A 25,308-nucleotide genomic window follows, 5' to 3' on the forward strand; every position below is an offset into this window, starting at 1 on the left:
TTATATGGAAATTTCAACAAAAAAAAAAATAATAATCTTGGGCATTTCTATTTAAGGGTCAAGAAAGGACCCACATTATGGGTTCTTGGAAAGGAAATTGGCTCCAACTTTAACTAATACCGTCTACTTGGGCCCAAAAAATTCATTACAAGGTCGTCTTTGTAGGTGCATGTAGTCCTTGACATGCCCACTTGAGAGAGATGTCGTCCCAAGAACAAATGTCCAAAATTAAGTCAAATTTATGAGTTTAGTGAGAATCATATAAGACATAAGATCAACACCATTCACCCTAGAAAAGAATACACTAGGGACATTTTTTCCATTGCAACGCAATCAATATCGTTATCAACGTGGATAATTTTTTCGTGCTTCTGGCCTCTCTGCTATCGCTTAAATAGAATCAGCTGATTGACACCACTCAACATTTTTCTCGCTTCTGGCCTCTCTGTCATGGCTTGAATTGAAACAACTGATTGACAAGACTCACATACGATTTTCTTGAGAAACATATAAGACATAAGATCAACACGATTCACCGTACACAGTAATACACTGAGGACACTAAATTTGGTCAAAACTTCCTATAAGTTTGTGTTTTGGTGAAAAAAGATCAGTCAATTTTTTTTGTCTTCGAGTCTCTATGTATTTTATTTATTTGCAACACCTTGCGACAGCTTTAAACACCTTGCAACTACTTTCCAACACCATGCAATAGCTTTGAAAACTTTGCAAAAAATATTAGATTTTTAACAAAAGAAATACAAATATTCGAGTTTTTAACCAAAACAACAAATTTTGGATTTTTGACCAAAAAAAATATACAGCTTTTCTTTTGAACTTAATACTTTTCAAAACTGGGTCTTCGGTCCAACTTTCTGTCTTTTCTATTGTAACATAATCAATATCGTTATCAATGTGCGTTTCTTTTTTCTGCTTCTGGCCTCTCAGTTACAGACACGTTTTTTCTATTGTAAAATAATCAATATTTTTATCAATGTGGGTATCTTTATCTGCTTCTGGCCTCTCTTTTACAAACACGTTCTCTATTGTAACATAACCAATATCGCTATCATTGTGGATTGTGTTTTTCTGCTTCTGGCCTCTCTGTTGCCGACATGTTTTCTCTATTGTAACATAATCAATACCGTTATTAACGTTGGGTGTCTTTTCTGCTTCTAGCCTCTCTGGTACGGACACGTTCTCTATTGTAATATAACCCAATATCGTTATCAACGTGGGTTGTTTTTTTTTTCTGCTTCTGGCCTCTCTATTGCAGACACGTTTTCTCTATTATAACATAATCAATACCGTTATCATCATTGGGTGTCTTTTTTTGCTTCTAGCCTCTCTAGTAAGGGCACGTTCTCTACTGTAATATAATCAATATCTTTATCAACGTGGGTTGTTTTTTCTGCTTCTGGCCTATCTGTTACAGACACGTTCTCTATTGTAACATAATCAATATCGTTATCAATGTGGATTGTTTCTGCTTCTGGCCTCTTTGTCGCGGACACGTTTCTCTATTGTAACATAATCAATACCGTTATCAACGGTGGGTGCCTTTTTCTGCTTCTGGCCACTCGGTTACAGACACGTTCTCTATTGTAATATAATCGATATCGTTATTAACGTGGGTTGTTTTTTTTCTCTTTTTGGCCATTTTGTGACGGACACGTTCTCCATTGCAACATAATTAATATCGTATCAACGTGGGTTCTCTTTTCTACTTCTGCTCTATATGTTATCACTTGAATGGAACACAATTGATTGGCACAACTTCAACATTTTTCCATTTTCCTTAATCTTTCTCGAACTATGAGCTTCTAGGAAAAACAGACAAATTGACTTGCTATTGTTATTTTAAATTAATGTAAGTTCACTAATATGTGATCTTAAAATGTTGAATTTTTGCGAAAAAAATCAAAGTTTGTGGTGAACCATGAATTTTAAAGATATCGTCAAGCAACTTTCAACTACATTCTTACGAATTCAGCCATGAGAACACGTCTGAGTTGATACTCTGAGTTTTTTTTGTTAGACTTCTACAGAAAAATATATATCAACTCAATTAAGTCTTCTCTTTGGTGACTTTCTCTACATATTAATGGCTTAAGAAATAAGACCTCAACGTTTGAGAAATTGAGAACCATACTTTTAAATTGCTTTCGACTCTTATAAAAATTCCAAAAGCCAAAAATTAAGTATAGGTTTGCAAGTAATTAATTTTAACTTATCCTAACTAGATTACAGTGTAATTGTGTAAAAAGGACTTTACGCTAAATTAATAGTGAAATTTATCATACTGTATTTATGTAGTGAAATTTTTAAATTACTCTACTGTGTTTATGTAGTGAAATTACTCTACTGTATTTATGTAGTGAAATTTATCATACTATGTATCCAACAAAAAGACGGGGGTTGAATACACTTCTAAATTACTGCAATTCATGTGAATGGATTCATTTATTACAATGAAAAAAAAAAAAAAATTCATTTATTACCATATGTACTAAAACAAAACGTTACATTGCTGAGAAATTAGATTTGCAAAAAAATATGTGAACACAAAATTGATAAAAGTGGTAATTGAGAGTAAAAAATGTATAGGACAAAAACTTCTAATGACCAAGACAATGTAAAATCAATCTTGCACAAAAATAAATTGATGTAAAACACTTTTGAATGTGAATAAATGTATACCACTTACTATTTGTGTGATGAAAGATATATATATATATATATATATATATATATATATATTTAGATGAATCCGAAATCCGTCACGAGGGGAAAGAAAACAATTGTAACAAACTAATTTCAGAAACACTTCCACAACCTTGTCATTAAACATTAAACATTAAACAAGCAAAGTGGAGAAAGCAATGCCTTCTTTTGTGTTGACAATTACCATGCACTTCGAGGTCACTAAACATTAACCTGCTTGAAGAACCCTTCACACTTGTAATAATCTAATTAGCAAGCCATTCGTAAGTGGTTTCGACAATTGTATAAGCGCTTTCTCTAGGTACAGTTGTGAGGAGGTATATTGTCTGGTTCACTCTTTTGAAAGGAGACATATGAACAACTAGGCATCTTACCGCCCAGAAGTCTCATCACCTATATGGGGAAGATATGCAGCATGTTTTGATGCATTGGCCATGATGTAATCATCTAAAGATATATCACTGACCTAAAAGAGAAACAAAGAAAACAAAACATTACGATGTATCGAACCCCAAAAGAATTTAGGAAAAAATACACAAGAGGAAGTAAATTTTACGAAATAACACGTGGGCCCACGTCCACGCGTGCTCACATCCCATTCGGCCATAATAGTAGTCTTAATTAGTATAGGATTAGGAAGTTACATTAAATTGATATTTTTTTTGTTTTGAAGTTTCTATGTTTTGAGTATTTTATTATTTAGGAATCTTAGTTTGAGTCTATCTAGGAAAGTTTGTTATCCTATAAAAGGAGGTCTAGTCTATTTTATTATTCACATTGAAGAGAAAAACCATTGAAGTTAATCAAGTTTTAGTTTATTTATCGTTTTATTTACAGTTGTTCGTTTATTTTATTGTTCTTATTTTAATTCCGCTGCGTCTACATCAAGTGGTATTCAGAGCCATCAAAATTCTGGAATTTTTTTTTATTTCTCAAAAAAAAAAATATCTATGGATACATCTCCTCTTGAATGTTGGAAAAATTTTCTGGAGAAGGTGTATGGATATTTAGACTAAAGAAACTAACAACGTTAGCTTATTGTATGGCTGTTATTCAATGGCTTCTAACCTAGATACATAAAATTAATAATTGACTCACGACTCATCGGTGCATCATAGCTTTATGTGTTTGACAAGACTTTGTCTAAAGATAACTCGACCACGGTATAAAGTAAACGACAAACACTAAGACGAAGTTCAAATTATAATGGTGAGTCTCAAGAAACTCCCAAGAACGGAGTACTCCATCTAAAAGTCTGGTACAATGATATCGATCAACAATACCTTTTGAAATAACACCAAATTCAAACTCAAGATAGAAACACAACTTTATCTTATAAATTTGTAACATGATTCGAAGCAGTAGCTGCACATTTTCAATCTCCAGGGCTGTGAACAGCAGCCGCCCATATCACCCTCATCAAAATGGTGATATGTGGGCCCCTAACTTTTTATTCATTCTTCATCCTCTTTTTAGTTTTTTCTTCTTTTTTCATCCCTTGAATCATTTTAATGTTTGTGTTTGGTCCTCATAAAATATTTTCATTTGGTCCCCATAAAACAATAAAATGCCGTAGTGATCTTAATTTGTAACTTAAGTTTTATATTTTTAATTGTTATTTTAATAAATTAATTGTTATCTCATTTTATTTAAAATTGAGTATTAAAAACAATAAAAATGAGATTTAGTGTGATGAATAGTGATTTAGTGGGAGTTTTGGTGTTTTGTCTTTGGGTTCAAAAATTTGTAAAAACCAAATAATTTTGTGAAGATTCCTTTTTGGTGAATAATTTGGTGCTAACCACTGGGGATGCTCTTAATCTTCTACTTTCCCTCTTTCTCTCTAACGCAGGAACCAGTTCCTACAAATTAAAGTTATAATAAAAAAAAATAATAATGAAATTAAATATGATGGAATCTCCGAATCTGTAACCACAATTTCTACCTCCCTCTTCTTGCAAACAGATGCAATGTGTGTCAAGTCAAAATCTGGCAGAAATGTGTTAATTTTGTTCAAGAGTGACAGAGGTGTTAGATACAACATTCATTTTTTTTCCATAGCTATGAGATATTGGTATTTTAATTAGTATGAGAGAAGATGGAGACTTCTGGTATGATAAATTTCATTGTTGCTTATGTCTGGGGGAGAAGAAGTGAACCATTTGAGTTGTTATTTTTGTGAAAGGAATTAAGCTTTTACAAGCCTATTTATACTGTTTAATTGCAAATTCAGGTTTTGTATACGGTTTCCAGGTTTCTTCTTTTCTTCAACACAAATAGATTAATTGTGAATAACTCCATTAACAACATCAGGAAGTTGATTATTATTTGATGGTTGTTTACCAACATTTTCAAATCATTACAAAATGCCCAATTATACCATTGAAATATGCTTTCTGCATGTTTGATAAAGTGGTTCACCCAAAATGTTCCATAATGTGAAGTAAATAGATACTGGATCTCTTGATTTCATTGAAAATGCTTATGTTTTGTATAATAGATCTTCAATTCATTTCACCTGATTTTCTATGGATGTACTGAATAAAATGCTATTGTTTCTATCGATTTTACTATTTAAAATAGATAAATTTTAGTCTTTTAAATGCTCATTTCATCTTTGAAGAAATGTTTCAACGTAATTAAAAAACTACTAAAATACATATAGCCTTCACCATAGATTTAGAATGAGTAGAATTAGGTTCTTTTTTACGCTCCTTTCTTGTTTGAAGAAATGTTCCGACGAAAATGAAGAAACTAATGACTTAGCTTTTGTACTTCGTTGTCAATTAAAGGACCTAGGTACTGCTTACTATGATCTGGATATTACTTAAAGAAGTGAGTTTCCACTTCTGATTTATCTCCTTTCGATTTTTAGATGGTCGATGTTCGACGATAACAGTTCAAATAGTTTTAGTTTTTTGGATTACGCTTCTAACAACTTGTAGTTTGTGTATAACTCTGCCTCATAAATCATGTCTTACAGGGGCGTGTTTGAGGGGGTGCGACCGGTGCGGTCGCACCGGGCCCCCTCAAACTACGACATATTTGCTTTGTCTGAGGGGCCCCTAAATTTTGAACCAAGTCTAATAGCTAGACAATGTAAAATAACTCAAAAAAAGTGGATAGCTTAGTTGGTAAACAGTTTACAAAATAAGCATTAACTCACAAGTCCAAAACTCTCTTCCTTGCCTTTCTTTTTTTGTTTATTTTCTAAATTCTTTGTTATCTCGAACTATTAGGAATAACAACACCAACTATTAATAGTAGATAATCAAGTAGATTTAGGTTTGTTTCTTCCCCTAGATTTAGGTTAGTTTGTATAGTTAAAGACTAATCGTAAAGTGTAATACTTGTTGTTTCATTCATAGAATAAGTTTACTTCGATACGTGTGGTTCTTGTTTAAATACATTTTTCGGAACAAAAATACACAACTTAGATTCATGTGAGGAAAGAAAATGTTTTCTAACGTAATCCATTTTGATTTTTGCTAAATGTGTTACATTTGAAATATAAATTTACGCTTTAATGTTACCGGAGAAAGGGCCCCCAGTTTTTTTTTTCGCACCGGGCCCCCGAATTCTCAGCCACGCCACTGAATTGTCTTATAAGACTATCATTATAGTAGTATCAACTTTCTGATCATTACAGGAAATCAACATGCCTTCAAGAAATTAATTGTCCAATCTTTGGTTTCAATTTCCCAAATGAATTATTTATTCTGCCTACCTTAGGAAGTCCGAATTTGCAGTCATAAATGAAGTTCAAATGATAATGGAATGTAAGGATAAAGACTTAAGAGAGGCAAAGATATATATATATATATATATATATATATATATATATATATATATATATATTAGTAAAGTATTCCACTTCAATGTATTTGAATTGTCACATAATATACAAATACTTTTTGAATTTCGATTTCATTTTATCAATTGTACGTTAACATGTATCACACTTATTTCGCAGTTAACATTTATCACACTTAATTTGCAATAATGTCGTAATCAACCGATCAAGAATCAAAATATTTGAGAACAAAAAAGAAATTATGATATGACAATTTGTATCTTGAATTCTCACTTATTATGTAATGGTTGTTTAAATTTCAATTTACATTGGACCAAATTCCCGAAATATATCTCTCCATGTCGTACTAGTTTCAACAATATGAATTTGACAGCGTTGCATTTTCATCGCGCTCAATGGACTGTGCCGTGCCGGAAGCACGGGCAGGGCCGGCCCAAGTAATTTAGAGGCCTAAAGCGAAGAAAAATTTGAGGCCTTTTTTGCCCTAGCTATGAAAAAAATTAATTTTTTGCCGTAAAAAGTAAATTAGCATAAAAAACATGACTAAAAAATATAACCCCGAATTATATACTATATAAGAACATCTAATTTACGTATATGGATGAGCTAAATATGTTTTGGAAACATTCTTCTTGTCTTTTGAAATGCAAAATTACTAATTATGCGTTCGTAGTCCAATTTTTCCCTCATATCCCGTTCAACGATAGGATAAAAATTGTATCTATAACTAACTTAAAAAGTGAAAGAGAATAAAATAACCAATAAGGGAAAAAAGATAGAATCATTATATCTTGTAGAGTTGACATAGATAATTGTTAGAGATTTGGATTGCACACAATCCACCAAAAGAGAACATCGATAATTTATTAAAAGAGAGAAGCAAAAAAAGTTTAGGAAGAAATGAAGAGAAATTATTAAGGTTAGAATTTTTTTAGGGGTGTAGAGATAGAAAGTATAGGTTCTTTTTGGAATTCTTTTTGTGAAACTCATGACTTGGTTAAATGCTGAAGCCAAGGGGAGTACAATTCGAAGTTAAGATGAGGACTTAACGAACAAGTAGAACTTAAAAAAAGACTAGAACAGAAAGTTAGATAGACACAGGTCCCAAGACTTAGACAGGTTGAAAGTTTAACTTCTTAATGTGGGCCCCACAGATAAATGTTCATAAATTTCTATCTGCGTAAGTACGGTGAAGTATAAAGAGGGTTCGCACACGGCTTTCAATGGGTTTAAATTGATCTGGGCTTTTCTTTTTGTTGGAAGTGCCTTTAAGGAACTCTGATTTTGGGGCCTACCTCAAGTGAGGCCCAAAGCAGCCGCTTTGGCTGCTTTGGGCCTGGGCCGCCCCTGAGCACGGGGTATACATAGTAATAATAAAAATGTAAACACTAGTATATAGCAAAAATAAATTGCTTAGTTGTCAATGGGACGTTATTGGGAAAGGAATGATTCGGCCCAAACCCACCCCATTTACATCATTAGTGATGTCTTGTCCTTGTTTTCTATTGGTACAAAATCCAAATTTCTCTACTTAAATCTTCTTTCTTTATGTATTATGAGAATCATGATCCTTCTCTTTCTCTCAAGTTTTTTTTTAGTGTACGTCATTCACCTAACTCATTATTTCCAACATGATTGGGAAAGGGACGACACAACAAACAATATTCTGATCTTTTTTGTACCTCTCCATTTATCTAACTCATTATTGTACAATTATGAAGAAAACTCAAATTGTCTTGTAATGACTAATTGAGATGGTTAAAAAACTTCTCACAGATCTCTAATACAAACAATAAAATGTGACACAATGCGATAATTAAGTAATATGATGAGCCAAAAAAAAAGTTTAAGCTTAAGTAATCTATTCAAAGTTTCAAACCATGTCTCTCCATTATTTAAAAAAAAAAATGCATGTTACCACTCAATTGATGAGCCGAAAAGATGAGCTTCACATTAATATAGGTATAACTCATAAATCATATACTAGATGATCACAAGACATGCATTATTGTGAGCTTTTTTTAGTGCCCATACATCCTTAAATACATTATCCTTTCATTACTCCCATTTGCTTTGAATCTGATGGACGTGTTTGTAATCCCATGTTAGCACCAAGCTCCCATCCATTCTTCTTAAAGCAAACCTTTCCACCAACACAAAACAACCAAATTTTTTCCACCCATCTTCTCCTCTAAATTCCTTCTCCACCAATTCATATTCTCCACTATTCATTACTCCTCCACCTCTTACCCATCCTCCTTTTTCTTGAATCCAACTCATCTTCTCAACAATAGCTTCACTCAACCCTAAAGTACTCTCACTGGAAGACTTATTCCTTTCTTCTTTACTAGTATTATGAGCTTGTTTAAACCATATAAACCCATCTTCATGAGTTTCACCAATTATAGAATCATAATCCTCCACAGCTTCTTGTCCGAAGAGCTTAATTGAATCTTTCTGCACGTTCGCACTCACACTCACGATGTTACTGTTACCTGATGTTGAGGTGTAATAATCACTTTGACATCCATAAATCTCTTCCCAAAACTGCTCCAGAGTCATTTGATAAAACAATGAATTTTTCTTCATCAAATGATATTTCCCCATTAATCTTCCTTCTCTTATGAACACAAGAGGGCAATACCATTTCCCCACAACCACAGTATTGGTATGGATGAGTTTGGGTCGGCGATCTCGTAGAGATACATCTAAACCCCAAGCTTCACCTATCTGAGGAAGGTTATATGATGATTTAGTGTTAAATACCTTCCACCCATTTTTTTTCAAGAAAGTAGGAGGTTGTCCATCATTTACGACAGACTTGGCAGTAAAACCACCATTTTTACCCTCAATTATCTCTACTTGTTGATATATGTTTTTGTAATCCAAAACCCTTTGCTTACTATTTGTTTTGGAATTGCAGAATAAACAGCAAGTGTATGCATCTTCCTCACTTGAACATGTGCATGCTTGCCTACAAAAAATCAACTATTCAGTTCTCGAACAGTTTGATGAGTCGTAGCCTTACTACAATTCTCAAAATTAAATGAAAGAACACGCTAAAGAAAACGAAGACAACAATGATACAAGTATACCTTTTGAACTGCCTTGAATAGGACGAAAGACATTTTTCTGTTGTCATATCATTTCAAAAGGTCTACTTCAAAAAAATTTAAGAGGAAGAAGAAGTTTTTTTTTTTTGCATAAAGAGGAAGAAGAAGTTGGAGGTCATTGTCTTTGAATCACTTTTGTATATTTTCCATAGGGTTTACTTAGTAAGGCACTACGGGGTAAACGTAAATACTTATTTTGTAAACAATGAAAACTTTCAAACATATAAGATCAGTTGAAAGGTTTCTGTTTGGTTTACATATCTAATCTAAGGTGAGAACGTTTATTTTTAGGAGCACCAACAATGTCTAATACTCCTTAATCCTAAGACCTTTTCCTTTGCCATTTTTGAGAATTTGCAGTTCCTCAACCTATAATGATTCTACTGCTCACATAGTAGCACCTTCTAAAGTACCAATATCACATGGCAAGGTCTTCAAAAAACAGTCATTTATTGATTCTCAAACCTTTTGCTTTCTCAAAGCATCTGAATGAAGTCTAAAATTGACTTGGTCTAAACCAATTTCCACAAAACAGTGTTTATGCTTAAAATGGTCAAAGACAATTTCGGAAAACAAGAGTCATTATTTCATACTATTGTGTCTAAAATATAAAACAACCACTAGTTTTTTTTTTTTGTTGAAAAAACACAACTTTTCAACAACAAAAAAAAAAAAAAAAAAAAAAAAACACAACTACTAGTTGACAGTAGAAAGGGGTCATTGATATATTTCCCCTAACGTAATTGTAATGAATATTATTTCATAGAAAATAAATTTTTGGTCTAAGCTCGGAAAATTGCCCTAGCACCAGAAGTCCAATATAATTAATACAAAATTCTAAGAAAATCTAAAATTGGTAATTTAACAAATAAATCATTTTTTTCATGACACTATTATCTTACTACATTAAACAAAACATAATGATGTGTTTGTTTATTTACATGAGGAAAAATCAGATATTCAAAAAATAGATTTATCTTACTTTATAAAGTTCAGACGAACTTATTATATTTTTTTATTTTGGGTATATCCACTAGTGTTGTTAAAGAGGCTGGGTTGTGGGCCGGGCCTAAGCACCAGGGCTGGAATAATGTCGAGTTTGGGTCGGCCATACCCATGGCTCAGGCCGGGTCAAATCCGGGTTTGGATGGCCCAGTTTTTTTTTAAACTTTGAAATTCAATTAAAAGTTTTCTTGATCTTAAAACTAAATTAAAAGAAAATATTACATATATATAATACTATGAGATAACTAAACAAATCATGAAGATTTTTACCTTTTTAAAATAAATATTGGATCTTAAAATATAAGGTAATGAGTATTTACCTAAAAGAAAATAAAACTTACCTAGTACTAAAAGTAAATTAGAAGAATATAGAACTTATCACATTTGTTTTTAATATTATTTATCTAAAAGATTTTACAGAATTAATCTAAAAGATTTTATACTATTTACCAAAAATTTCTTCTTAACTTAAAAAGAAAAGATTTTTTTTGAATTTACCTTAAAAAAATGTTTTGTGGAATTTTTCTAGTTTTTTATACTCTCATACTTTAAAAAAAACAAAAAAAAAAAAAAAAAAAAAAATTTCTACAACTCATGTAGGATATAAATCTTTTAAATACTGACTTCAACATACATACAAACAAATTCACTAAATTAGGACATAAAATTAGAAGTGTTCAGGGTAACATTTGACAAATAAAGAGTTGAAAAGTAAAAGGAAAACTAATTTAAATTAATCATAAAAATAATTCATTGAACTTACCATCTGTTTGAACGTTTTGATTCTCTTATGACGTAATAACGGTTGGAAGACAAAGGTTGATCAAGAACAGGGATGAACCAGACCTTATGTTTCTGCTCTTTTGATTTCTTTCCTTCACTGAAAACAACTTTTACAATTCGATTATGTGGGAATGGAAGAGGCTTTTTAATCTCAGCATGGTGCTTGATTGTACCACAACAACAACAAACACTTTTTCCTGCCTTTCTTGAATCTTGATCTGAATAAGTAATCAGATAACCTGAATTAGGACCCTCTTGTTCTCTAACCATTGAAAGATCATCATTGTATAATGACAGAGGCTTTGTTCTATACATTTTTCTCAATAAGTTATCTGCCTGTCCACTACCCCTTCCTAGAACTAATGTATATATTTATAGAGATATAAAGAGAGAGAGGAAATTGATAGGAAGCTTCCACTAGGTAAATTTGACTAGTCTACAACTTTGAAATATTTCTATATATGAACTAATATATTTAATATTTACATTTTAGGCTTTTATTGAGACTATTGCTACAACCATTTGAATCTTGATGTGACTGATAATGTCAAGCCCGCCTTCATATTTATACTCTCTTTGTTTGATATGTACAAATTTATTTCGTGTTTTTCTATAAAGAATATCATTTGTGTTCAGTTGTATTTTAGCGAGACAAATATTTGAATTTTTGTTAACAACATAAAAGTACAAGTTTTAATCAGTTTTGATTGTTTATCTTCAAAATGTATTTCCTACTTAGCATATCAAGAATTGGAAAAATGTTTTCTGAACTTCCTAATGCATTATTAGTTTTGCGTTAAACAGCAAACTGTATTTGACAAAACCTAAACCACCAAGTGATTTTACTTATTTGCATCGTGTCACTCTTCAAATTTGACAAATTCGTTTATCATTCTTTTCTTTCCGCCAAACCTCTCAGCCGTCCGATGTGGCGCATCCTGATAACTTTCTTTTCAGACAAAGATAAATATTGAAACACTCAATCCATTTTGACTTTTGTTCATTCCAATGTATTAGACTTCTGAGAAAAATATACATTTTGTTACAAATATGCATATATTCTCACATTCGGTCAAATGTCAATGTGTTGACATTTTCATAGATGTCAACGTGTTGACATTTTCATAGATGTCAACGTGTTGACATTTTCATAGATGTCAACGTGTTGACATTTTCATAGATGTCAACGTGTTGACATTTTCATAGATGTCAACGTGTTGACATTTTCATAGATGTCAACGTATTGACATTTTCATAAAGCTTGTTTTCACTACATTCATTGCACGTAATGTTGGAATCATAGTTGATTTTGGCTCGGCCCAACTCGTCAAACTCAGAAACGGAATGCGTCTGAGCGAAATATGGCTGATCTGCTCGTGCCTTGGGCGAAACAGCGTTGAAACCACTTAGCTGATCCTGGCCGACCTCCCAGTTCTTGGACGTAGGTGGTGGAGCGTTCGGGGTCCAGCAGTCATGTTGCCTTAAGCAGGGTTGACCCGTTGGACTTCTGGTCTATTATTGACTTATTGACGTCAATCAACGTCTGGACATTTAGTGCATCATTCATTATCAACTTTTCTAAATGCATCAATTTAATCATAATACTATCATCATAAATTTATAATGAATTGATACTAACTGTTGTAACATTAAAAAAATAATAATAATATCAATTTACGATAAATTGATTTAGATGATATAAATTAAGATTAACAATATTAATATCAAATAACAATATTAATGTAAGACAACAATATTAAGAAAACAAGCCATTGTGCCGATAAATCTATACAAAAATCTATTGACAGGAAGTAGGACAAAATTTTAAAAGTCTGAGTTCAGTTTCATGCTATCGTATCAAGGTCTTCAATTCTGCATATAACAATAGAAGTATCAAGCTCTCCCTAAGTTCAGAAAATTAGACTTCAATTCAATGTTTTTAATTAAACAAACAGGGTCTAATTATGACTTACTCAAGGTCTTCTTTTGATTATGAATTGATGTTTTTCCACCTCTGTTAGGCTAGAAAGCAACAGTGAACCTAAGTTTTGTCTTTCATCGGTAATTGATCAATATATCTTTGTTTAATGTTAATACTCTATCCACTTCTTGCACCTCTTGTAAGGAAAATTTTAGAATATTACTCAGTGTATACTTCATCTGCTACCTATATTGATAATTTTTACAGTACTATTTCACTAATAGATGGCCATATGTCAGTAATAGCCAGTAACGCAATTTAATGTAAAAAAGAAAATATGTAAAATTATGTCTTAAATTAGAAGGACATATAACTATTTTAACAAGATGAAATAATAGTATCAATGTATTATAACAATATGAATTTATATAATAGTATTGATGAATTGATTTAAATAAGATAAATTGAAGATTAATAGTTTGGTTGTTATCAAATTTTCTAAACACGCCAATTTTATAACACTATTACCAAATTTATAAATTGATACTAACTATTTTTACGTTATAAAATAATAGTATCAGTGTGTAATGAATGCATTGATTCAGTTAACAAAAATTTAATAACGATATTATTATTAAATAATAGTATCAATTTATGATAATAGTATGATAAATTGATTTAGATAAGATAAATTTATAAGGTTTATTTCCCAAATAGCCCCCAACTTTGTGGCCGGTTTCCTGCCTTGCCCCCTAGATTAGTAAAAATACCCATATGACCCCCTTTTCAGATTTCGTTATAAGACCGTTAACTAGTCATTTTCTCTCTCTCCTCCATCTCATCTCTTCTCTCTGCCACCTCATCTTCTCGCCACCTCATCATCTTCTCCGGCGAAGGTCGCCGGCCGACCAATTTTCCGGCCGGCGACCTTCAAACATAAAAAAATTATACATTTTTTTATTTTCTCTCTCCTTTCTCTAATTTTTCTAAAAAGCTCTCCTCTCTAGATCTGGTTAGGTCTGAAAACAGACACTTGAGCTGTAAATCTAAAGGGTGTTTTTTCTTGGTTAAACACCCTTATCAACAATTTTTAGGTAAAAAGATGTAGCAGGAGAAAAGAAAGAGCGTGAAAACTAATTGAAGAGAAAAACAAGTTCAATACAAACCAGAAAGCAACATAATAGTGTGAAATCGGAAAAGAATTCTGATTAGAGTTCTGTCTCATTCCTCATCTAGGGTTTTTGAGGACCCCATCTTTTCTTTTTAGGATACTATCCTATTGAATGGCTATCAAAAGCTAAAGAGGATAAGAAGAATTTCAACCCTAGCTAACCAGACCTTGTCCTTTACCACTTTATCAAGTAGAAACATTCACTAAACATGGAAGAAAAGAAGAAACCTAAGAATATGAACCAATCAAACTTATAATGGTATTTTAGTTTAATCAACAACAATCCAATAAAGAGCATTCATATTTCTAACAATCATTGACCCTAGAAGTCTCTGTTTTTCTGTGTGTGTATTAATTGTTTAAGAAATCATTGAAATGATTTTTTAAAGTTAATGTGAAACCTCTTCAGATCCGGTGATAAAAGGTGTTTTTTTGCTCTATCATTTCTTATAGAAAAGTATTGATTTGAACTGAATATCAGAAGAAGTGTTTTAATCTGATTCAAAACTTCAAAAGTTTCGATTAGATTGAAAGAGATAATCATTTGAGGAAGTTTTTGTACAGATTAACTTGTTGATTTTTATTCGGATAAAAGATCTGGCAATTTAAATAGACAAGGAAAGTTTTCAGGAAAAAAAAAGTCTCCAAAATTGTTCTTCATCTGGACGCGGCTTTTTGAGATCGAAAACAAGGATCTTAAAACCATTAACTGTGCAAGTATTAAGAACAGAAGAAGAAGAAGGTGATAAACAATATTTGCTCAAGTGTCTGTTCGCAGACCTAGAGCTTTAAAGAAAAATAATTTAGAAAGAGGGAGAGAGGAGAGAGAAAATAAAAAAATATATTTTTTTTAATTGTTTGAAGGTCGCCGGTCGGAAAATTGGTCGGGCGGCGACCTTCGCCGGAGAAGATGATGAGGTGGCGAGAAGATGAGGTGGCAGAGAGAAGAGATGAGATGGAGGAGAGAGAGAATATGACTAGTTAATGGTGTTATAACGGAATCTGAAAAAGGAGGCCATATGGGTATTTTTGCTAATCTAGGGGGCTAGGCAGGAAGCCGGTTACAAAGTTGGGGGCTATTTGGGAAATAACCCAATTTATAATAATATTATCAACAAGTAAAACAATGGCCCGCAGGGTCAAACCAACCTCTCATTTCCGAAATATATTCAGGTTTGGACATCATCTTCTACTTCAGCTTCGTAGTTCACATAAAGCAACTCTTACAAACATAACATCAAAGTGAATATCAGACACGCCCAACTAATATTGGTAAAAGAGTTCTTGTATTGAAAGCTAAAATGCGGAAAAAACTAACTGAATTTTTTGGCAAGAAAAAATTTTGTGTAGAACTTTTGCAATGTCTTTTGTTTTTGGAAATGCATGAAGACTGCATGGGTGTAATCATCATGATTTTTATTTGTGATGTAGCCTATGGAATTGAACAAGTGAATCTAAGTAAAACGATATCTTGAAAATACAGATTTTGATGCTTTTAATTCTATGTAAATGTTTTCAAGTAGCAATTGAAATGATCCTATGTTAGAACACCAATAAAACTATAACACACCTAAAGTACTTTGTTAATTATTGTCTACTGATACCCATTCATCATCTATTATATAAAATAGAATAGTGAGTTGTATGGAAGATTTTTATCACATAAGAGATTAATCGTGTCCAAAAGATAAAAAGACTAAAATCCAATTTTCTGGGAAGATAGGTTTTTGGGTTTTATTTTGGGTTTAGAACCCCATGGATCCATTATTTTATCACAATTGGTCAAATGTCAATGTATTGACATTTGGGTCCGTGGGTATATAGACCAAAAAAATCTTCAAAAATGGTTTAGGGTCCAATCTTGACAAAAGATGAATTTTTAGTCCTTTTGCTGTTGGGTCTAAAAACCCTTACCATCTATACAATAATTCCATCCGTGTCCCAATCTATTTTCGCGGGATTTTAATATTTGCGGTCGGGACGAAAATTCTAACGGCATGATAAAGCGTGATTTAGGGGATAAATTATAGAAACCCGACTGTTACTAACTCTCGACTTTCTCTCTCATCCTTAAACAGTTTAGCAACAAATCGATACTTTTCCAAGCAGAAACGATTCGAAAACCCTAATCAAATCTTTTCCAAATCGAAACGTTTCTCTCTCAGCCGTCGTTCTTCTTCAACGTTCATAATCTTTGAAGCAGCCGATTCAGGTAAAAGGTATTACTTTGCATTAAACCGAAAAGGTTTACTCTAATCGTTTAAAGGTCGAACCATCGTTACTTTCAGGTGAAAATCTATTTGAATCTGAGCTTGCATGATTATTTTTCATTGAAAACAAGTTTATTGAAATGTTTTGGTAAGATTTTGGGGTCATTTTTAGGGTTTTTCTTGTCTGATTTAGTTTCTGTCATTTTAAGCTTCATCTTTATACATAGTTTTGGGATTTGTTTTGTAAAGTATACGTACTGTATGATAAAAAATCTCAATTAGTTTTATAAATATATGATTCTTTATTTTTTGGGTTTAGGGTTTGCTTTTGTATTTTGCGGATTTTGTGAAGATTTTTTTGTTTTAAGGGTTTGGATTTGTTTTCAAAGTGTTTAGGTTTCATATTGTTACATATTTTGGATGTAATTATGTATAAATTATTTGTAATTTATGAAACAGTTTTTTCTAGGGTTCTGAAAGTATGTAATATTTTTTTTTCTTGTGCAGTAGCTTTAAATGGCACCAAAATCTAAATCAACTCCAAAAGCATCCAAAGATTCTACTCCAGTGAGGAAAAGTCCTCTAAAAAGGAAAGCAGTAGAGGAAGAAATTGTTCCTGCTAAAAAATCTAAAATCAAAGGAAGCTCTACCAATGAACAAGGTTTACATATTAAAAAGCCAAAAACCAAAGCAATTTCTGTCAATGAGGTAATTTGTATGAGTCAGTATAGAAAATGTTTGAAACATATCTGTAATTTATGATATAAAGTATGCATAATTTATATATAATTATATATAATTTGTATCTAAGTGTTTATACTTTATGCAACATTTATATTCTGATGTGGTAAAGTTGTATTCTAAATTATAGTTTACATTACAGGTCGGAGCAAGCTCGACCACCAAGAAAGGGAAAACAAAAGAAAACACTTGTCGAAGTGTATATACAGTTTTATGTATAATTTAGAATAAATTATGCAAACTTTACGAAACATAATGAGACATACATTTATCAAAAACAATAAAATTTTATTCATTAGATTGTCAATAATAGAACCGGAAGTACATAGGAGATACGGTAACCGAAGAAATAAATCAAATATTAACCCTATGTGGATCGGTTGTGGTAGGCAGGTTGCTTACACCTACCACAAATCCTCAATTTCCTGGGAATGTTGCCTAAGCTCTCAATTCGTTCTGTTCTTGGCCTACCAGGTCTACGCCGAATCAAAGGTGGCAGTGTTTTGGACTCTTCATCAAATGTACGTGGTTCATCATAATTCGGGACGGGCATTATATGTTCAGCATAAGTCTTCACATAAGACTCCGTAGTCCAAATAGGATCGTAAAAACAATCTTGTTGATCGTCAATTAAACTTTTTATGCACAACATGGCATATAGGTTTAGTCTGATTTGATGATTCTGCTAGAAACTCCATCTGTGATAACAAATTTACAGACATTAATACATATACATTTAATAGAAAAATAATATTTTTACTATAAACGTGTAGAGTTACGTAAATTATATATAATTTACATCAAAATACACGAGATTTGGTGATGAAGCGAAGTTTTTTCAGCTTGAAATGAGTATTGTGTTAGGTTAACATTACACGTAATTGTCAATAAATTGCCCATAATTTATGAACATTAATATAATGTATTGGATATTCTTGATAAAGTATGGATAATTTGTTGAAAAATACATATATTATGTTTTCTGTTACAAAAACATCGTACGGAAGATGTTTGCGTAATTTACTATAAATTATGAGAATTTAATTTAAATTCTAGGTAATGTAAATTCTGTTATGAAGAACCGTACGGAAAAACACCTGGTTCATATATCTGTACGGATAGAACAATGAGATCTGAAGAAAAAATGATAAAATCATTAAGCTTAAACTACTACTAAAGAAATATGATATGATGATTGATCGAAAAAATAACATACTCGATTTGAACTAATCAGTAACTATCTGTTAAACATCAAGATCAAAAACAATAATGAAAATTTAAAGAGAGAGAAAATAATCATCAAACATTAAAACTTAATGAACTAGGAAAGAAATCTTTGATACTTTTACTCAAAATCAGATATGAATAACTTTAGAGAAAGAGAATCTGTTACAATAACCTGAAACACAATATAAAATCTTATCAATGGAACGAAAAATGACTTCTGTAATAGATATTTACCTGATAAACGATGAAGAAGATGATTTTAGCTGCTCTAATGAAGAAGAAACAAGATTTCTTAGATTAATGGAGGATTATAAAACGATTCTGATTTAGAGAAAGAGAAAATAAGAATGTTTCGGTTACTGAAGATAATGAAGATCACGATTACTTTGTTTAGAAACGTGATTGGAGAGAGAAAGGTGGGAGATAAAAATGGAAAAAGAAATTTGGGGAATTTGAGGGTAAATGTGTTTTTATATTTAAAGAAGACAGTTTAGGTATTAAGATTTATTATGTATTTTAGGGATTTGTGTTTTCTCTCTAGATGTATACAAATGGACTAGATATCCATTAAGATTAGTATTTTGGTTTTTAAATCCTTTATGGGATTAGAGAGGATTAAAACTGCTATTAGGGGCCGTTTTTTGGTCTATACACTCAAAAATTCTAAATATTATTTTACACACATCCATTGTCTGTCAGTTCTTAAACAAAAGTGATTGTTTATGACAAAAATATTATCTTTTTTGTGAAGAGCTTCTCTTGAAAACCTTTAAACACTAAAGGACTCGTGATATGCTGACTAGGATGACCTACCTATGATCCTCATGGTGTGATAAACCCCAAAATAGATACTCTTAACGGAAGGGACACAATAGGCTCAGTAACTTTGAAATACATTATGCTTTGCCTAAGTCAGATATTTGTTTTTCGCTATAATCTATGAATATCGTAAGCTAAAATTTGTGTATTTGAGTTCGTCTCCGTCATCAATAAGTTTTCTTTGAATTATTCATCAATAGGTTTCTAGCATGAACTCTTGTGAATAAAGATATATATCTTTTGTATAAACTTATATTACAATGCAAGGGCGTGCGTGGTAGAGGGGTACTATAGGTGCAACGACACTAGATTGCTTTCACATAATAAAAAATATAATCGAAGACCTTGAGAGCTCTCTCAAATTACTAAATTAGGTATAAATGTTTGAACGTCGAAATCTTCGCAATCATTGCAGTTGTAGCTTAACTAGTAAACATTTTGTTTTACAAGCATCATGTCACTAGTGTTAGTGTAACTATATATTATGGGGGGATTGTGTTGTTAGTTCCTTAGATAAGAAGGACCTCTCTGTAATTATCTCTTATCTTCCTCCTTATAAATAGAATAGATGCCCTACTTGAGGGTCACGCTCATTTCACTAATTAACATGGTATCAGAGCCGTCTCTCTGATTTCTTTGGGTCCTGTGCTTCATCTCATCTTCTTCTTCTTCTTCTTCTTCTTCTTCTTCTTCTTCTTCATTTCTTCATTCCTTCATTCCTTCTTCCTTCTTCTTCCTCCTCATTCCTTTTTTAATGGCTGACTCTACCTTTCAAATTTCTTCTCCCGGTGGAACCTCCTCCACCTCTGTCTCAACTCTTCCTACTCTCACTAATATTGTCAGGGACGTTTCCATGTTAGGGCCAGGAGTTGCCATGGCCCCCCTGGCCCTTTATAATTGTCACTTATTGCTTTACTCAACTTTTGAGTTTTCTTACCTTAAAACTAAGTGGGCCCCTCCTTAAACAACCAAACTCAATCTAAGCATACCATACCCAGTCAATACCCAGGCCAGGCAGGATCTAAACAACCTAATGCGTGAATTAGCTGACCTTGTCACCGCCCATAATTATTCAACTTTCCAAACTATTGCTAAATTCTTAACAAAAGAAAAATTATATCTAAATCCTTCACCCCCTAAATTTCAAATCAATCTATATAACTAAATTATTTTAATGTTTTAATAATTAATTGAATGAATCTCTCTATCTCTCTCCCTCTCCTCTGTATGTTTCTTTCTCTTTTGTAAATTTCAAAATACTGAATAATTATATATGTTTTTGTAGGTAGGTATTAATCTATTGTCAAAAAAAATCTCTTAAGTAGGTATAACGAATTAAATAGCTAGTGGAAGTAATCAAATTACTAATGACGATCTAAAAGTAGCTTCGAAAAAAGTTAGCCTTATATTGTTAATCTAATTATTGTTCTTACTTTTTACTATTATGTGTAGCATTCTTGTGATATTTTGTTAATTTACAACCTAAAAAATATCTTACGGTCGATCACTTTCTTTTAAAGAAAAAATACGATCGATCCATTTTTCTCTCAGATTCTTTTGATTTTGTACATTAAAAAAGAAATTGTTCAGAAGTTTAGCATATAATCCGTCATAGATGATTTTAGAGATTTGAAGGAGCGACGGATTCCATTTTGATACATTAAAGAAAAAAACTATTAGGCGTAGTAGTCCCATGTTATTCTTTTATTTCTGTTTAATCTTTATGACTTGATTGTTATTTTTATGTGTAATTTTGAATAAAAGTGTTATATAAAATTTTCACACTAGTTTATGACTAGAATGGTTCAGGCCGTTCGGCCCCCTCCTAACAAAAGTTCTGGTTCCGTCCCTGCTATTTAATCTTGTCTCCATCAGATTGGATAACATCAACTACTTGCTCTGGAAGAGTCAGCTCCTACCTATCTTACACTTTCAAGACCTTTACAAATTTGTTAATGGTTCTCATCCTCCACCACCAGAATTCCTCACATCTAGTTCTTCCTCTTCTTCTGTCCCTATTCCCAACCCAGATTATGCATATTGGTACAGAGTCGACCAAATGCTTCTTTCTTGGCTCAATGCCACTCTTACAGAGCCAATCCTCACTCAAGTTCTTGGATTAACTTCCTCTAAAGCAGTCTGGGAATCTCTAAAGAAGAGTTTCTCCTCCTTCAACTCTGCCACACTCATGAACTTAAAGCTTCAACTTCAAACCTCTAAAAAGGGCTCCCTAACCATCTCTGAGTTTCTCCTTCGTCTCAAAGGCATTACTGATTCGTTAGCAGCCATTGGCCACCCAGTTTCTGATGAAGAACTGGTTCTTATAGTTCTTTCTGGCCTTGGCTCTGAATATGAGGGGTTTGTCACCTCCATCACTACTCGTCTAGTTCCTCCTACCTTTTTTGAGCTTCACTCCCAACTTCTTACTCATGAATTTCGACTTCAACTCCTTCATTCCTCAAACCCACAGCCTACTGCTCTCTTCTCTCAACATCCTCTTTCTAATGTATCGACCACTCCTTCATACCCATCTCGTGGTCGTGGTCGTAGCTATTCCTCTCGTGGTAATCGTGGTCGTGGCTCTTTCTCTGGGAGAGGTAATTTCAGACAACAATCATCCTCTGTTCTTGGTAAACCTCCCCTAACCTGTCAATATTGTGGTCGTGTCGGCCATTCAGCTCGTCAATGTTTCCATCTAACACGACAAAATGATCTCTCTACATCCTTTGCTCCTCTTGGTATTGACTCTCTTCCCTCAGATCCAAATTGGTATGTGGATTCTGGTGCAACTTCTCATATTGCATCTGATAATGCTTCTTTGAGCTCTCGATCTGATATTCATCCTCCTGATCAGGTTATAGTGGGTAATGGCTCCACTGCTTCTGTATCGGGTGTTGGTAATTATACCTTAACTCCCTCCTTTACTCTACGAAATGCTCTTCTTGTTCCTTCTTTCAAGAAAAATTTAATCTCAATTTCTCATCTTCTTAAAGATTTCAACTGTCAAGTTGTATTTAATCGTGGTGGTTTCTATGTTCAGGATCTTCTCTCCATGAAGATACTCCTCGCAGGCACGATTAGAGATGGCTTGTTTCGTGTCTCCACCACCACCAAACCTTCTCCAACTTTCTCTCTCTTTGCTAAATCAATGTCCACTGGTACTCGAGCCACACCAGATGTTTGGCACTGTCGTCTTGCTCATCTTCATCACAAGAATTTAAATTACCTAATTTCGAATGATGGCGTACCTTTGTTTACATCTAAAAAGAACAATTCTATTTGTATTGGATATATTTCAGGAAAACATCATCAATTTCCTTTTAAGAATGTTCAACATAACTCTGTTCATCCTAATGAGATTATACATAATGATGTTTGGGGACCATCACCTATTCTCTCTAAATCTGGTTTTCGATACATGTTGCTTTTAATTGATGATTAAACACGATTCACATGAATCTATTTCATGAAAAACAAGTCTGAGGTTCCATTTCATTTCAAAAATTTTAAAGTTTTTGTCGAAAACCAATTCTCTAAACCAATTAAAATTCTTCAATCAGATGGAGAAGGAGAGTATATCAGCCATGATTTCTCCAATTTTCTTATCACTAATGGCATCCATCACAGAAAATCTTGCCCTCACACACCCCAACAAAATGGGGTTGCGGAAAGGAAGATTAGACATATTGTTGAGACTTCTCTGTGTCTCCTCCATCATTCATCTGTTCCAAAGATATTCAGGTCAGAGGCTTTTCAAACTGCTGTCTATACTATTAATAGGTTACCCACATCTGTTCTTAAAAACAAATCTCCCTTTGAGGTTTTGTTCAATTCGAAACCAGACTATACTCTTTTTCGAATTTTTGAATGCCGTTGCTTCCCTCTTCTCACTCCCTATCGTCCTTCGAAACATAATGTCAAGACCACACCATGTGTATTCTTAGGATACATCACTCATCATAAAGGTTATTTGTGTCTTGATGTCACTTCGTCGAGGATTTACATTTCTCGCAATGTCATTTTTGATGAAACTCTGTTTCCTTATTCTTCTTCTTCACCTGGTTCGTCTTCTTCCCAAAATAAAAAATATCCTCCTCTCATTTTACATCGGACGGTCCCTACTCAATCTGTCTCTTCCAATCTTGACCGTTCATTACTGTCCAATCCTAGTGCTCGTCCTATTTCAAATACATCAACCACTCCGCAAGTTCCACCTCGTTTTGAGCATATCCGTCGCACTCGTCGTCCTCTCTCCACTCACTCTGCTCAACGATCGTCTGACCTATCAGTGGTCTCTTAACCAATGGCTCTGTCCCCCTCTGATCCACCTGTCCGCCCCACCTCTAGTCTTCTTGTCCCACCACCTCCTTCCATTGACGTGGTCCCTCCTCTAAACGTGTCCACTACTACTGATCCTAATCAGAGTGGTGCTCCCCACGCGAGCTTTCCTCTTTCTCCTTCTTCTTCAACAGACCATCCCCATCCCCCTAATATTTCTCAAAACCCTAATTCCCATTTAAATCAAATTGAAACCAATTTCTCTAACCCTAATCAACCTTCCACTTCTTCTTCACATCCAATGGTCACACGAAGTCGAGATGGAACCAGACGACCCAAAATCTTACTTACTACTAACGGTTGTTATTCAAATTCTTTCTTGCAGGAACCCAGTACTTTTGCTCAAGCTTCAAAACTCCCCCATTGGAATTCAGCCATGGAAGAGGAAATTCGTGCGTTACAAAAGAATAATACATGGACTTTGATTCCACGCACTACCAATATGAACTTCGTCGATTCAAAATGGATTTAAAAGATCAAACAGAAACCTGATGGCTCTGTTCTTCACTACAAGGCTCGACTTGTAGCTCGTGGTTATTCTTAGCAAGCTGGAATCGATTATGACGAAACATTTAGTCCTGTGGTTCGTCCAGAGACCATTCGAACTGTTCTCTCTCTTGCAGTTACTGGAAATTGGGACATTAGGCAATTAGATGTCAAAAATGCTTTTCTTAATGGTGATTTATAAGAAAATGTGTTCATGTCTCAACCACAGGGGTTCGTCAATTCTGAATTTCCAAATCATGTCTGTAAATTAAACAAGGCTTTATATGGATTAAAGCAAGCTCCAAGAGCTTGGCACAAGAAATTCAGTGATTGTCTTCTTCAATTGAATTTTAAACAATCAATCTCTGACTCCTCAATGTTTTATCTTCGTCGTCCTCACTCCCTAATCATTCTTCTTCTCTATGTCGATGACATATTGGTTACAGGGTCTTCCTCCTCTGATCTCCTACAGCTTATTACTCAGCTTAAATTACATTTTGATATGACAGACATGGGTACTCTGAGTTATTTTTTGGGGATGGAGGCTTCAAGGGATACTAATAGCCTCACATTGACTCAAAAGAAGTATACTAATGACCTTCTCCTTCGTTTTGGTCTTAATTTCTCCAAACCAGTGTCTACTCCTGTCATTACAAGTACAAAATTATCAAAATCAGATGGAGTTCCCCTTGATGATCCTCAGCCTTTTCGAAGTCTCGTCGGCGCCCTTCAATATTTGACCTTAACTCGACCAGATATTGCTTACTCTGTTAACCAAGTCTCCAAGTTTATGCATAAACCTTCTTCCATTCATCTCACTGCTGCAAAACGGATCCTCAGATACCTCAAGGGTACAATCACTATTGGTCTCTGTTTTCGCAAAGCTTCTAGTCATCATATTTTTGGATATTCAGATGCAGATTGGGCAGGTTCACCGGATGATCGTCGATCCACTA

The 25,308-nt window shown here is 33.4% G+C and overlaps 1 protein-coding gene across 1 annotated transcript; it reads right to left on the reverse strand.

Annotated features, from left to right (window-relative positions):
* Positions 1 to 8,374: 8,374 nt before the first annotated feature.
* Positions 8,375 to 11,788, reverse strand: LOC147566659 (uncharacterized). The gene is made up of 2 exons (XM_086653159.1): positions 11,420 to 11,788; positions 8,375 to 9,512 (listed from the first exon to the last, which is right to left on the reverse strand). The coding sequence occupies exons 1-2, from the start codon at positions 11,752 to 11,754 to the stop codon at positions 8,597 to 8,599; spliced, it is 1,251 nt and encodes a 416-aa protein (XP_086509285.1). The 5' UTR covers positions 11,755 to 11,788; the 3' UTR covers positions 8,375 to 8,596.
* Between the last annotated feature and the right edge of the window lie 13,520 nt (positions 11,789 to 25,308).

This window comes from Eschscholzia californica, unplaced genomic scaffold (assembly GCF_041429995.1).
Source record: "Eschscholzia californica isolate CP2 unplaced genomic scaffold, dmEscCali1.0.p SCAF_1, whole genome shotgun sequence".
Taxonomy (NCBI): domain Eukaryota; kingdom Viridiplantae; phylum Streptophyta; class Magnoliopsida; order Ranunculales; family Papaveraceae; genus Eschscholzia; species Eschscholzia californica.